The following is a 15224-nucleotide window of genomic DNA, read 5'->3' on the forward strand; positions in this document are numbered from 1 at the left end:
CAGATGTTTCTATATTGGTTATTTTATCCATATTTTGAAAGGTTTTTAAATAAGCTATTGTGTGTCACCCCCACTTTTGAAGCTGCACCCTGTGCTTTGGGGAAGCAGTTAGGATTACCTGGAATTTGTTTTGTAGTCAAAGGATTTCCCTCTCCTCCTGCATTTTTTGATTAAGGGTTACTTTTAGATTAATTTGTGTAATCAAATATTATGGAACATCTGTGGTCCTTTTTTTTTTTTTTTTTTTTTCAAAAACAGTGGCATAGTTGAAACCACTGTCCAGGCACAGTCTGTGGATTTGTTACTAAACTGAGGTTGGGGGGGTGGAAAGGGGGAGCAGGAGCAGTAGTAATGTTAAGATGTAAAAGGCCCTGTAGCAACTCGCATTAAAATAGGATCTATAAATTTTTCAGTGCTGTTTTTTATACAGAATGGTGGGTTATTGTCTGTGAAGCCTGTTCATTAATGTGGGTAAGACTCTGAAATACCAGATTTTGTTAGGCTTCAAGCTTTGCCTTCCATTATTTGAGGCAATTAGCTTGAGCTATTCATATTTAGAGCTGTGCTATTCATGTTTTGAGCTGTTACTCATATTCTACTTGAGCTTGTTGCTTTATATTTGAACGCTTTTTATGTAATTTTAATTAAAAATTATACTTGAAAATGCGATAGTGATTTGATATTTGGACCACAGAATGACATTGATTTTTGAAAATGACTTTTGTTTGAAGAATTCTTTGTGCAGTGTTTGAAAAAGAAAACAAACCCCGACCCTTGGATAAGTAAGAAACATTTAATATTTTTGGGCATATAATTTCTGCTGTTTCCATGCATGAACACTTAGTTTCCCTTGGTGAAGAGCTGTAAAAGGATAGCGTTTTTTTATGGTTGCTGAACTCTTCAAAAATGGATTTAAGGCAGATAGTTCATACCTGTTTAGCTACTGGTATCTCAGTTATTTCAATCAATTGAATCTTGGAATTGATACACGGGCACTTGATACTGCTTATGGCATTTGGATGCTTCCTGTTGGCATTTCTTACAAAATCTCTGTGTTTACAGGTGTCAGTTCTGTTTTAGTTAGATTCTTTTTTCTCTGCAAATACTGGAATAAAAATAATTTACCATGAGTTAGCAGTCTGTAACGCTTAGACCAGCAAACAGCTGATGACTACTGAAGCTCAGTGATTAGTTATCCCTTTGACGTTCATGAGATGAGTTGCACTCTGAAAATCAAGCCCATTAGTGTTTATCTTTGACAACTCATACTTCTAAATATTTTATTTTGAGTTTGCAGTGAGACTGCGATTTGAGTTGACCTCCCTAGCTGTAAAACAATTGAAATATGTTTATAGTAACAACGTAAAATATAATACCAAGGGCATGAACCATTACAAGTATTCTTAGTAGCTATTGGCAATTGTTTTAATAAGGTAAATCCTTTTGAAGAAAAAGGTTTCCTGGAGTCAGAATATTTGTAAATGGGGGGTGAATATGTACCTGTCAGATGTGCTTGCTTTTAATTTTTACTAACATGAAGAGGATGTTTTGGCCTCATCACTGCTCTCTGTGTACAATAGATGTTCTCTATTTTGGCTCAGGTAGTCATTATTTTCTTTATTATTTGACTGCTGATCTTAAGAATTTCTGTTCTTAGTATCTTACTGAAAATGCTAAGTTTCAAGTTTTTGACTGAATGAACTTCTGTCCTATTAACAGAAATTCTGTGCATCTTGTTTTTGAAGGGTAACACAATTAGGAAAGTTCCAGTTCAGCACCATTGTTACGATAGTATACATAGCTGTTGCCTTAGTAAATGTTTTTGTGTAAGCTGAGTAAAGTTTATGAAGTTAGTTGTGTCATTCTTGGCAATAGTAGTATTGAATAATAAGGAATTCAGCCATATGCCATAAATAAAGTAGGTGTATTTTTTAAGAGTATTTTAAAAACAGGGGGTTGTTTGTTTGTTTGTTTTCCTCTGCAAATATTTAAAGCATGCTAGCTTTAGAAATAGTTAAAAATTCTCTCTCTGAAGATACGTTTAAGTAAAGTCTGAAAACTCTCTGGAAAGTTTAATTTAATTCAACATCCTAAATTTCCTCTGGTTAGAAAGCCAAATCTAAGTAGTTGTGGTATACAAGAAATCATACTTAAAAGGGCCCTTCTGGTCTTCAATACTGTGAATCCATCTTTCTGTAAAATGACCTATAAATTAGGATCAGAGAGGTTCAAACTTGAAACTTTTTTCTTTTTGAGATGTGAAGTCTGGAGGTGTTTTTGTTTGATTGCTTGTTTGTGTGTGTGCATGTTCTGTTGGCTTTTTTTAAAGAAACATTTCTGCAGTTCTTTCTTTACATCAAAGTTTGTCTTTCATTGGCAAAACTATTACATCAGTTTTGTTAATTGTAGTACTAAAAAATAATAATCATAGTTTCAGATTTTTTTTCTATTCTGTGTGGATAGCTGTTAATATTTTTCATTGTTCAGTAAAAGTTTAAAAAAACCCTACATTTTAACATTCCTTTATTCTTTATGATGTGAAAACTCAGTTCAGCTCCAGCAAAATTAAAGGACACTGCCTTATTAACTATATTCTAGAGATTATGCTTCATTTGCATACTGAAAAATGAAGATGAAATCAACAGTCAGATCATCTCTATGCTTTATTAAGCACCCCTCTCCCCACTTTATAACAGCCCTTGTTAACCCTGCTCTAAACCTTCCTCCCAGATTTTTTTAAGTTCTTTCCAAATTGACTTTCAGTTCAAGGAAGACATTTTGTCATCCAGGGTTGGAGTAGTATCCATCAGAACGATAATCCTGCCAGCTACTGATCTTTAGATCATCAGTCTTGCTGAAAATCAATGTATGTGCGTGAATTGACATGGATTCTCTTTTTTAACTTTTCTCCTCCACAGCGTTTGTTCTGATAGAACCATTTCTTGAAACATTATGCTGATTTTCTTGGTTCTTTACTTGAAGTGCTGTGGGAGATAACCATTTAATACATCCTTGACTAATATAATTAGTGGTGGAAAAGGGAACTTGAAAAGCTTGGTATGCTTCTGTAAACGGTAGTGGTTTTGTCTAGTTTCAAAAAAGATGATGGTGTAAAAGCTTCCCAGAGTGATGCTGTCAGTCAGTCATATTACACTAACGCTGTGGATCTTGGTCTGGCATTTAAACAAAGCTTGTAAATAAGTATTTTGTAAAATTATTCGAGATTTGCAAAAGCTTAATTATTTTTCATCCCTACATGCCATTTTCTCCTCATATTCAGTGATCCATTTGTGGTTTTCCTAGACTTAGATTGAACAATCCTAAGACCTCAAATGTTGCTTAACTGTGAAGTGGAAAGCTTTTCAGGTCTCTTATTTGCTCTTTCTTGGAGTAGAAGTAGTAGTTGTTTCAGGGCCCAGTTGCAGCTTCAGATACTGAGGGAGGGGGATAGAAACACTGAACTGGTTTAGCAGTTTTGTCACAGTTCTCTTTATACATCCTATTTTTGCGGTTTTAGTTTTGTATTGAGGCAAAACTAAAGTGGCATATTAATTAGACTTGGCAAGACAAGCAACTTGTATAGCTGCTTGGATGTAAATGTTTTTTGTGTAGAGAAGCCCTACAGGAACGAAGCAGGTGAAAGATCCTCAATATCTTGAGTAGAAAGATGAATTAGGAGAGCAGTGGAAACAGAAGGTGAATTACAGTGGTGCAATTTTGCTTGGTTACTTCTCAGAGTTAGGCAATTTTGACTCTGAAAGGATAGTTTACTGCAGTGATCTAGCGTGTATGTGAAGTATGTTGTGCATGTATGTTTGCCAGGAAGTCCGCAAAAGTTTTCCTAGTTGGCAACTGTTGCATCTTTAGCGGGACTGTAGTCAGTTAAATCCGTATCTGGTCATTTTAACTTCGCTCCAGAATGGTTAAGATGTGGGGAAAAACATCTTGCCTTGTCCAGAAGCTGCTGGTGCTTAATTTTTCTTTTACAGATACATGAGTTTTGTGAAACCAGGAGGTCCTGAACTGCATTGTCTGTTCATGTCTATTTTTATAGAGGAGAGGACTTTTTTTACAAGGGCATGTAGTGACAGGACAAGGGGCAATGGATTTAAACTGAAAGAGGGCAGATTTAGATTGGATATAAGGAAGACATTTTTTATAATGAGGGTGGTGAAACACTGGAACAGGTTGCCCAGAGAAGTTGTGGCTGCCCCATCCCTGGAAGTGTTCGAGGCCAGGATGGATGAGGCTTTGAGCAACCTGATCTAGTGGAGGGTGTCCCTGCCCATGGCAGGGGGGTTGGAACTAAATGATCTTTGAGGTCCCTTCCAACCCAAACCATTTTATGATTCTATGCTGTTGTATACAGGTGTCAAAATATGTCTCATTATCACAGGGTGGAAAGAGAGCTACATTAAATTTAATGCTTTTGAACACTTGCATGTGAAGTCCAGTGGTGATCAGGTTTATTTTTTCTCAAGTATATTTGAAAACATTAAATGAAGCGTTTTCATTACTTTATCTCTTCATTTTTAAAGAGCTGTTTTCAAGGTCTCCATTCTATAACACAAGGCATCATTCTTGCTGTGAAGAAGTTACAGCAAAGCTAATGGGCAAGTTTAAAGTTCACAGATAGTTTATAGTGTTATTCTTTTGTGTAAAATTCAGTGGCTGAAAGCTAAGACTGCCTTTCCAGAGGTGGTGGTTGAAAAGCTATGTTTACGGATGAAAACATAGCATGTAGCTAGCATGGTAAGTGAAAACAGTAAAATTTTGTTGTAACGGCATCTTAAATTTTGTACTTTTGTTGTAAGAACAAGAATCAGCCTCTGTCTCCATCCCCCCAAGCTGCCAACATTTTGAAAGGCAGAATGCTTATTGTGCTTTACCTTTTGTCCTGTTCCTATCTCTGTTAAGCCTCAACCTGTAATTTCATGACCCTTCTAAGGATGCCCCCGCAGCACACGAATCAATCCAAGCTGAGACAGCCGTAATCCCCGCTGCCCTCCTTGCCTTGCCCTGCCACTGGCAGCTGCACCAGGAGCTGCCTGAGATCCAGTGCTGTGCTGGGGGAACGGGTAAGGGCACTGGAGCCAGTGCACCACTCTTGTGTGATTGGTCTTCCCAGGGGAGGGACGATTTCTACATTCCTGGTTGGGGTTCAGGGTGGTTTAAAATGCAAACACAGGCTGGCAGTGCTGGAGAAAGCAGCGGTTGCTGGTGTTTGCCCACCCTCTCCCTGTCCCATCCCTCTGTCAGGGAAGGCACTGCTGCACGTGCACACAAAAATAAATGAGAGGATTGCTCTAAGTTAAAACTAACAGCTATTTTTATCTCAAGTCCCTGGTCTGGTTTACCATATGGCTGCAGAAGTGTTTACCTCCAGTACCAGGAAAGGATGTAAGAACAAGTGGCCAAAAGGGAGAGGCAGACAAGGCTTGCTTTTGTCTCGGGAGTTTGTAGTGCCTTCAAGTGTTTATTGAGCTGTGGCCTCGCTTGTGGAAGTGTGGGGTATTTTATGTTCTGGAACATCTGTAATGGGATGAAATGCTCAAACCAGTGCGTTACTGAGCCACATAAATGGCATGAAGATGAATGTGGACTGTGTGCTTGTTGACTTGTTGAGAAAATTAATTCTGACAGAGGAGCAGATTCCTTCCTGAAGAACATAGATTTGTGGATTGTGGTGGAAACAGCAGTGAGTTTGGAGGGCACAAATAAGGAGATTTGAAAATACCTGAAAAATCTATTGAGAATTTGATGTCTCTGTGGTCTTAATTCCTCAGTGTTTCTTATTTGTGGAAGTGTTTTGTTGGTTGTGTAAACTTTCTTGCCCACACTGAGAAAAGCAATAAGTAGATGCAGTGTCTTTCAGTGGGACACTGATAAAGAGCAGGGAAATGCAGAGCACAGGAGCTAAACAGAAGAGGAGAAATTATAGTAGTGCATTGAATCAGAAAGAGTTGTGTGTTTGGAGTTAAAATGAATGCTTTAAAATATCTTTTTGCTTGCATGACTCTAATATATTTGGTTCTACCTTTGCGTAGTTAAGAAAGATTTAATTACATCCTGTATGCAGTTACAAGCTTACAGAAAATCATAGCTTATATATGTAAAATCTTCTCAGGAAACCCACAGGTTAAATCGAGTCTGTTCAAAAGGCAGTGCCACGTGCTAAAATTGACATCAGTGTTTTAATATGCATCAGTTATGCCTCATAGACTGCAATCTTAAACTGTCTGATGTCTTTATTGTTCTCCTCTCCCAAGTAAGAAATGAGGAAGCATTCTCTAGCTTTAAAGATTAATTTTTAACATGTTTTGTTAGCGAGAACAAGATTAGCAGTCACTAACAGCAGCCAATCTCAGGGGGAAAAAGTTCTGATTAACTGACTTCAATAACTATAAAGTATAATTAATCTTTTTGTGGTTATTAATAGAGTACTTAACACTCACTCCTGCACGTGCAGTATCCTCTCATTTTATTAAATTTCACATTTTCTTCTTATTCAATGCATTTTGGTATGGTTGTGTTGGTTCTGTGTTTTGTTGATGTAAAGAACATGGGTATGAGAAATCGTTCTAAATCATCTGCATGGTTGCATCAGACATCAACGTACCGTAGCCGGGGGGGTCACATGTAATCTGTCAAGATAATTCATCCAGACTGCATTCGAAGGCGCCTGCGGAAGAGATGAATGATTCTCCTGATGACAGCAGTCTGCTTTCCTCTACTGGCTGCTTTAGAGGTGCCTGTTTCTAACACATCTTTTGGTGAAGAGCCAAGTTTATTCACGTTTGCTGTGGACATGGTCCTCAGGACACATGAAATTGAACGCGCATCTGCAGACCTTCCAGCAAATGTCAGGTGTAATGCGTATGTGCAAGTGATCTGGTGCTTCTGTGAAGAGCTTAATCTATTCTGCAAGTGCAGCAAGTCTGTTGTGTGATGGAGAGGGCTGAAAGAAAGCAGGAGACCCGTTCAGCTGTGTGCTGACAACAGAAGTTGTCAGCTCATTCAAGAATAATTGATGTAGGAATTGTCGTCTGTCTCTTGTATGTGTTCTCAGATATTCCACTCTCATGCGTCACAGATTAACAGAAGAAGATTCTGTAGCACTTAATGACTCCCAAATGAATGAAGTAGCTGATGCTCTTACATATGTGGCTGTAGTGCAGAGAATTGTGCTTTCTCTTTTTCTTGGAGAAATTGCTGAGTGTTGCAGATTGCTCCTCTGATACAGGATGTATATATGTGCCTCTGGGGTTGATGGGTGATCTTCATATAACTTTGGCAGAAATGATGAAGCAGCACTTACATAGAGAGGCTCAAGAACTACCCTTTTATAGTACCAGTAAAATAAAATGAAATTTCTTTGTTCTGCAAGTTTCACTGGAATTGTGATTTTTAGAAATTTCCAAACAGTTACTGAATGATGATGCAGCCCTTGGCAGACTGTATGTTACATGCCGGACATGCAAAGGTAATCTTTAAATTATTCAGGCATGAAGTGTCTGGCACTTCTGCTATCACTAACCTTAGTGAAACACGCAAAAAAATGAGATCTAACATGTCCAGTCAGAGTGAGCTACTTTTAAAAACTAGCTTCATAGTAAGATCATGCTGTAGATGCAGTTCGATGCAATTTTTTTCTTTTCCATTCCTTTCTAGTATGATTTGACAGCAGCTACTTTAGTGTGGATAGATGAGAGGAGTATTTTTGCTCACGTGTTTTCAAGCAAGCCTACAACAAAAGGGAGATTTGCGATTTGCATTTCCATTAAATTATAGAATCATAGAATGGTTAGAGTTGGAAGGGATCTCAAAGATCATCTAATTCCAACCCCCCTGCAATGGGCAGGGAAATCCTCCACTACACCAGGTTGCCCAAAGCCTCATCCAACCTGGCCTTGAACATTTCCAGGGATGGGGCATCTACAACTTCTCTGGGCAACCTGTTCCAGTGTCTCACCACCCTCTGAGTGAAAAATTTCTTCCTTATATCTAATCTAAATCTCCCCTCTTTCAGTTTGAATCCACTGCCCCTTGTCCTATCACTACACGCCCTTGTAAAAAGTCCCTCTCCAGCTTTCTTGGAGGCCCCCTTTAGGTACTGGAAGGCTGCTATAAGATCACCCCGGAGCCTTCTCTTCTCCAGGCTGAACAGCCCCAACTCTTTCAGCCTGTCTTCATAGCAGATGTGTTCCAGCCCACTGATCATCTTCGTGGCCCTCCTCTGGACCCACTCCAGCAGTTCTATGTCCTTCTTGTGTTGGGAACTCCAGAGCTGAATGCAGTATTCCAGGTGAGGTCTCATGAGAGCAGAGTAGAGGGAGACAGATTAGAAAGTTTGTCTGTCTAGCCTCTGGAAACAAGACTGATTGTTCCAAGCTACAAGGGGAAACTTGACATTTCTCAGTGATGTGTTGTCACAAGAAAAGTCTCAATGTCTTTTTAAAACTTACAGTATTTAATTTGCATTTTATCACCTAAATGTGTAAGAATGTGTTTGGAGTCCTTTTGCTTTTCTCATCAGAAGGGTGTGCCCTGTTGATCGAACAAACGCAGTGCCAGTATTGTTTCATGCTTGAGGCAACTGAACAGAAAACTAGTGAAGAGGATGGTTTAAATGAGTTAGGCGTGATCTTTTCTACTTTTAACTGGAGAAATTTACAGTTCAAGTACAGTTTGTCCATTTGCTCCTTTGTCTTTGACTTCCAGCAGCATAGGCTTAAGGTGCAAAAGGGTGGGGAGGAATCAAAGATACGTAGTTGTGCATTATTGGTATTCCTCGATGTAAGAAATAGCATTTGTGTGGTTACTGCGTTGCAGTAACAGGCCCATCGAAATGAGAAATAATTAGCTACCAAGTATTCTACATCGTGCAAGCATTTTTATTTTCTTTAAAATGCACCCAGAACAATGTACCTGCCCACATAGGTGAAATCTGCTATGATTTCATGTTCGAAAGGCCACTGTATTAGTGTATCTGCGTAGTATTTTCAATCTGTAAATGAGTAAATAGTTGCTCACCTCTGTTACAGGATAGGAAAAGCACAGAACTGGTTAATGGACTCATTACTTTTGTTTAGGAAACAACCTAAAACTTACTGCTATTTATGCTGAAGATTAATTTTATATGTCTGCAGGTTTTGAAATACTAGCTACAAATATCACCATGAATAAAGACCTAGTATATGTTTGTTGTTTTTCTTGTTGTTAATATAATAAGTTGCATGTATTTTGTAGTGTATGTTAGTACTTGCTTGCAAAAAGCCAGTTTATTAGCAAAGGAATTGGTATTTTTCTTGACTATAGAGCATATTGTGTCTAATAAGGACCTGACATTTAATTGTTTACTAACTAATGAACCAAGGCTATACAGGGTTTGAACGATAAATCTTTCACTTGCTCTTAGGTTTATAACATGCCTTTGGAAAGCGACCAGGATTAAAATGATACAAAAAACATTTAAATTTTAAGTTACCTCTTTTTAACATTGGACAATTATGTCTCATGGATTAGAACAACAGTAATTTAGGAAAGTAATTTATCAGCTGTCACCCAAATGGAAATAATATTTGTCATGGGATGGAACAAAATGCTTTAAAGCAAATTGCAAAAACAACAGCTTTACAAAGAGAGCTTTTGATTTTACTAAAGTAGATATTCCAGTTAACCTTTTCAAAAGAAGGTGAATCATTTTCATAAAAGACTGTTAGCAAGAAAAAAGCTGCAGTTTGCATGTTTGCAATTCTGTATACAGCACTGGCGCTTTAGCTTTTAGAGCATGCAGCTGTGTTTCAGTGTGCTCAGATTATCAAGAGAATAGGTTTCGTTACTAGAAATCAGGTGCTTTTGCAAACAGATTAATCAGACCTAGTTAAGTACCACAGTTTATTTTTCCCATGTCACTTCAGTGCTTTGGGCTTACTTTTCCATTCAGTCTTGCATGAAAAACACTTAGGAATTTTGAAATTTAGTTAAAATTCTTAAATTATGTGTACAATTTTTGTCCCTAAAGCTTAGCTTACCTTTTCATGTTTAGTAGAGGAACTACAGATGTTGGTGTGTAATATGAAACACTTTCAGACCATCACTTTTAGCTTTCAAAACAAACATCTGTCAATTCAGATGATGTGGATCGTTGTGAATTTCTAGAGTGTGAAATCTTGACACCATGTTAAATCTGTCGTAATCACTTGGTAGGAACTGTACACACAGGCATGAATTTGGAAGGGTAAGATGGACCTGTGGATAATAAATGTGTTTGGAGTGGCGTCCGAGACATTTTTTAGTAGCATATCTGGTCTGATTTTTGTCGTTGCTATTTTTGCTTACATTGCTTATGTTCAAGATCCTGAAAGGTCCTGATTGCTTTTAGAATAACGTGTACAGATCTCTTTCAGAAGATCTCTGGACCTTCTAGTGTCAGATCCTGAAAATGATAATGCTGTTCCTGACCTACTCCTTTCATGGGGCTAAATGTAATACATAGGCTTTTTAGCCTTCAGTGCTAACAAAAATAAATCAGAGATGTTATGAGGCTGATTTAGTGGACCTTATGTTATTGCAGGTGTCAATTTTGCTGGAAGTGTCCTTGTGCTCAGGAATATTTTGTTTCACGTTGATACAGCAATATATGAAGAGTCAGTGATGGTGGATGTTACTTAAAGAACATTCTTACTTCCAAAACAACACAGAAATTCTGACACTTCTTGTACTATGTACTGGGGGAGATTCATGTCTAGCTGTTGAGTAATCGATTTTTCAGTTTGCTCTTTATAATTTGATTTTGAGAATGCACAACTTGTGTCATTTTTACCACTTGCTTGCAAGTCTTCTTTAGTATTGTTATTAGTGTTTAAAATTAATGCTCGAATGTTAGGTAGAGGGCCCCAGGTTGGAGTTATAATTTCATTTGTAGAAATACAGAAAAATTGAGCATGTTCTCTAAAGAGCTGGAAGAATTAATTACAGCATTAAAATTGTTATAGAGGAGAAAACAATGCACTAGCAGCTTGACGATGGTCAGACCTGACAGTTCTTTTCAGTAGAGTATTTACTGTCCGTTGTCTTCCACTTCTATTCTTTCTCATAGTGTTGTGAATACAGTAATAATAGTAAAACTGCCATGCTCTTGTTTTATTGGCAGGTTTCTCCTTCGTTTTCAGAACTGTTTTCTTCTGTATATAGGTGTTGAGGGAACAGGAAATAGCAGGGACACTTTCTGTACTGTTTGTACAATTTTTTAAGTCATTATGGATGAATTTTTATGTTGTTGAGGAAGTTGCAGCAGCTCTCTGGTCACCTGTGATGAGAAGTTAAACATTAGGCAACATTAGTTCAGTGGTATTTTCTCACACTTGCTGTTTTACCTGCATGCAACTTGCCTTGGAATTTTCTTGGGTTTTTTTGCAAAAACCATTTAATGGTTAATATGTTTAAAAACCCAACAGAACTCATACCACTGCTGAAACTCAGGGTGACTAGAACATCAATGAAGTTTTGAAGATGAATGTGCATATCTGATGTGTTTTTTGTTCTTTTGTAGGTGATGGATGTGGATACACAGTTCTGGGCCCTGAAAGTGGAACTCTTGCTTCGATAAACTACCCACAGACCTCTCCCAATAGCACAGTCTGTGAATGGGAAATTCGTGTAAAGCCTGGGCAGCGAGTTCAGCTCAAATTCGGTGATATTGATATTGATGACTCAGATTCCTGTCATTCCAGTTATTTAAGAGTTCACAATGGGATTGGCCCCACCAGGACAGAGATTGGTGAGAACTTTTATTATTGCTATTTGAAAGCTATTGTCTTATATAGAACTTGGAAGATACTGTAGGTGCTTTTGTTACTGAAATTTCTCGTTGTTTACCTTCTCTGAGCAGAGAGTGTATGGTATTAGTTAAGTTCTTTTTTTATAGCCCTAGAAAACTGATATAATTCAGGCAAATATTGGGCAGGGTAAGACCTTGCCTGAGTACATCGAACTCTCCTTTGTACAGTGTGGATTTTGAGTCTTATGAGAAGTGATGAAAAGAAGGAAGTGTTTATTGTTTACAGGAATCTCAAATAAGTTAAAGAACGGAATTTTAGTAGTTTTGTAATCAGAGTTGTGTTTTTTCCTAAGCTTCATATCAAGTAGACCCTGCAAAACTTTGGGGAGTGCTGTGTATACCTCTCCACAGTAGAAAAACAGCCATCAGGGACCAGTTTCAGTAAATTTACTACTGATAGTACTGCTGGAAAGCACAGCTAAGGAAGGATTCTCCTGCATGCTGTACAAGTCTTTCAGTACAAGGATGGAGTGTAGGTGCAACTGTAACTACATAAAAATAAAAGTGGTAAAGAAAATAGTAGACTGATTGTCCCTTTCTCTGGTGACGTGCTCGTTTAAATGCTCAGCAGATGAGCTCTCTGTTCAGAATGCCAGAGTATTCTTAATGTTAAGTAATTGCATTTTGTTTACTGTTATTAAAGTGTATGTAAATGTCTGTCTTGACGCAATTAGTATATCCTAAAAATGTGCTGAAAAAAATGGATAATAATGATAATACAACATCCTACATTTTGTTTGTGCAGGCAACAATTAGATGCGAAATGCAACACAGATCCTATAAGAATGTTTGATTCTCCAGATTCTCAAAGGAAACTCCACTGCGATGCTTTTTTTTTTCCTCAGACGTTTCCCAGTAGCTAGCAAAGTTCTTATCAGCAGTGGAGAGGGAATTGCAAAGCTCTGAGGATTTTCATTTAAAAAAAAAAGAAAGAAAAAAAAAGAAGAGGTGTATATATATCTTTCCTGAAATGCCTTTCTTTTTATATGGAATAGGTCTAATTTGAGCTGTTCATCTTAGTAGTATTAAAGGATGCCAGGCTTCAATAGTTGTATAGTTCAAATATTCCCTCTTTTCTGGTTATGTCCATAGTTTAATTTTTGTCCTCTTTACAAGGATAATTGAATTTCAGGACTATAAGGCAGGGTGTTTTTCAAATGTGACATCATCTATGTCAAGGTATATGTAGGGTTTTTTAGACCCTTGTGGTTACTTTGCATAAAAATCAAAATAAATTGTCATTCTTCACTAAAATTAGTTTTTATTGTGCAGATGAATTTTATTTTCTTTACTAAAGCTTTAATCCGGGGTGGGGAGGGGTGTGGGGGAGAGAGATTTACTTCACCAGCATTGTTTTTGTGAATTCAAATGCTGATCCCACTAAATCGAGTCTTTTTATAAAGAGGCTAATGGAACGTTAGCTTTGTTAACCCTCTTTTCCAACTGTTACCTAGGCAAGTGTGTGTGAAAATAAGTATGTGCTTGGAGCTGTTGAGCCAAACTTGGTCTAAAATAGGAAATGCTGAAGTCCTTAAATGGCAAGGAATGTCCAGTTCTGATAAGTCTATTATTCACTTTTACAAGTGACTTAATGGGTTCGAGTAAATTTTCTACTTCATTTATTTCTCTTGACTTTCAGCTATTCCCAGCTGGAGTAGTAGCACAGTATGTTGAGCAAACATGTATGTTGTTCTGCTCTTAATAAATTAAATCACAGAACAGTGATATTAACAGTGGCAGTTACAGATGATGGAGATTCTTGAATGTTCATGTTTGAAGCAACAAACACTGGAGAGATTAAACAGTGACCTGAATTTGTTTGGAAGAAATCTGGGTTTATCCAAAGTTTTTCCATACAATACTACTGACATGGTCTAACATTAAAATACTTGTATTACATAAAATCTGAGATTCAGTAACACCTACTTTAACCCAAAATGACTTAAAAATTGACTGATCAGATTAAAAAATGAATTGTTAGTGGGTTAGTTCATTGGTAAACAGAGAAGGTTTCTAATGGAGCTTTTAAGGGCTAGTTCTCATTCCAAGCCTTTTGGATATTTACCAGTAAGTCAAAAGAAGGTTTAAATCCTTGGTGTTAAGTTTGTCTCTAGTTTAAGTAACATCTAGAGATGTTCTGTATGAGATTTCATCACAGTCCGATCACTGTGTATGTACAGTATATACTTACTTATCACATCTAATGTAAGCCCAGACCTGTTGGAGCAGAGAAGGTGAGCGACCGTGGGAATTCCCTCTCCTGTTGTAATGCTGTACAAAAGCACTTGGGGTCCATCAATGCCCAAGTACAGACAAAACAGTAATACTACGTCTTCTGCACATATCATTGACAGAGGCATCACGGCAGTCATGTTTTGTCCGTTTCTAGTGCCTGCTTTTCAAAAAGATTACTAAAAGTTTGGCAATAGGCCAGGGAAAACTTAGAAAAAATGATTTGTAATCTCAAAAGTATGTCTTGCCATAAATCATAAGGTGCATCAGCATACAGTTTGTCAAAGGCTGTATCTCCGTGGTGCAAGCAGTACTGGATAGTTTATCCAAGCTACATTTAAATGTCTTGCCCTGTCTGTTGTCCAAAGAAGAGGATAAATGGTGTCTTGAGGACAGTCTGACCTACTCTGAGAAGAGTCTCATGCTGTAACATGTAATCGTGTAATAAGATCCAGTGGTTGAAAACAAAACTTAAAAAAAAAAAAGATAAGAAAAGTGGTAGTTGGAAAAACGATGCATTTCATCATAATGAATGCAATTAATCATTGAAACGTGACTTAGAGCAAAACATAGGGTCAGTGTGGAGCCTTGGCAAAAGGGAACTTACTTCTTTGTAACTCTTGCTAATAACCAGTTTAAGTAGCGAATTGAGGCAAGGTTATATTTGTATAATATTATACATTTCATTAAAGTAGTGTAAAATCTAGTTTCTGTTTTTTCATTAGAAAATTTGTATTTCTAATTTTAAAAAATTTATTAGTATTTGAGAGAGCAGTTAATTTTTTAAAGGAATTTGACATACACATTATATTTGTTTGTGTTATATTTGTATTTGCAGGGCAGTGTTATTCCACTCCCTCTGTGTTAGGGTTGTAACTTGCCTTTAGCTGAGAAGGGAGTCCAGCGGCTTTTTTTTTTACTATCTTATGATATGATAACATACTTATTATCAAGAAAGCAAATAAATTAATGATAAACAGACACATATGCAGTGTCATTTGCTGCTGGTGAATATCCAGTTTGATTATCCACTGCAGAATCTTAAATAGGGTTATAGGTGGTTTACGACATTGAATGATTGAGGGAGCCTATAGAACATAAGATTTTTTTCTTCTTCTTCTTAATAGGTTAATAAACTGATCAGTATTTT

The 15224-nt window shown here is 37.3% G+C and overlaps 1 protein-coding gene across 1 annotated transcript in view; it reads left to right on the forward strand.

Annotated features, from left to right (window-relative positions):
* DCBLD2 (discoidin, CUB and LCCL domain containing 2) overlaps nt 1-15224 on the forward strand; it is a 48274-nt gene that overhangs the window by 6443 nt on the left and 26607 nt on the right. The window contains exon 2 of the mRNA XM_086623456.1: nt 11555-11782. Coding sequence (XP_086479582.1) covers nt 11555-11782 — 228 coding nt within the window. The remainder of the gene's footprint in view (nt 1-11554; nt 11783-15224) is intronic.

The sequence above is a fragment of the Tauraco erythrolophus genome, chromosome 1 (genome assembly GCF_009769465.1).
Source record: "Tauraco erythrolophus isolate bTauEry1 chromosome 1, bTauEry1.pri, whole genome shotgun sequence".
Lineage (NCBI taxonomy): Eukaryota > Metazoa > Chordata > Aves > Musophagiformes > Musophagidae > Tauraco > Tauraco erythrolophus.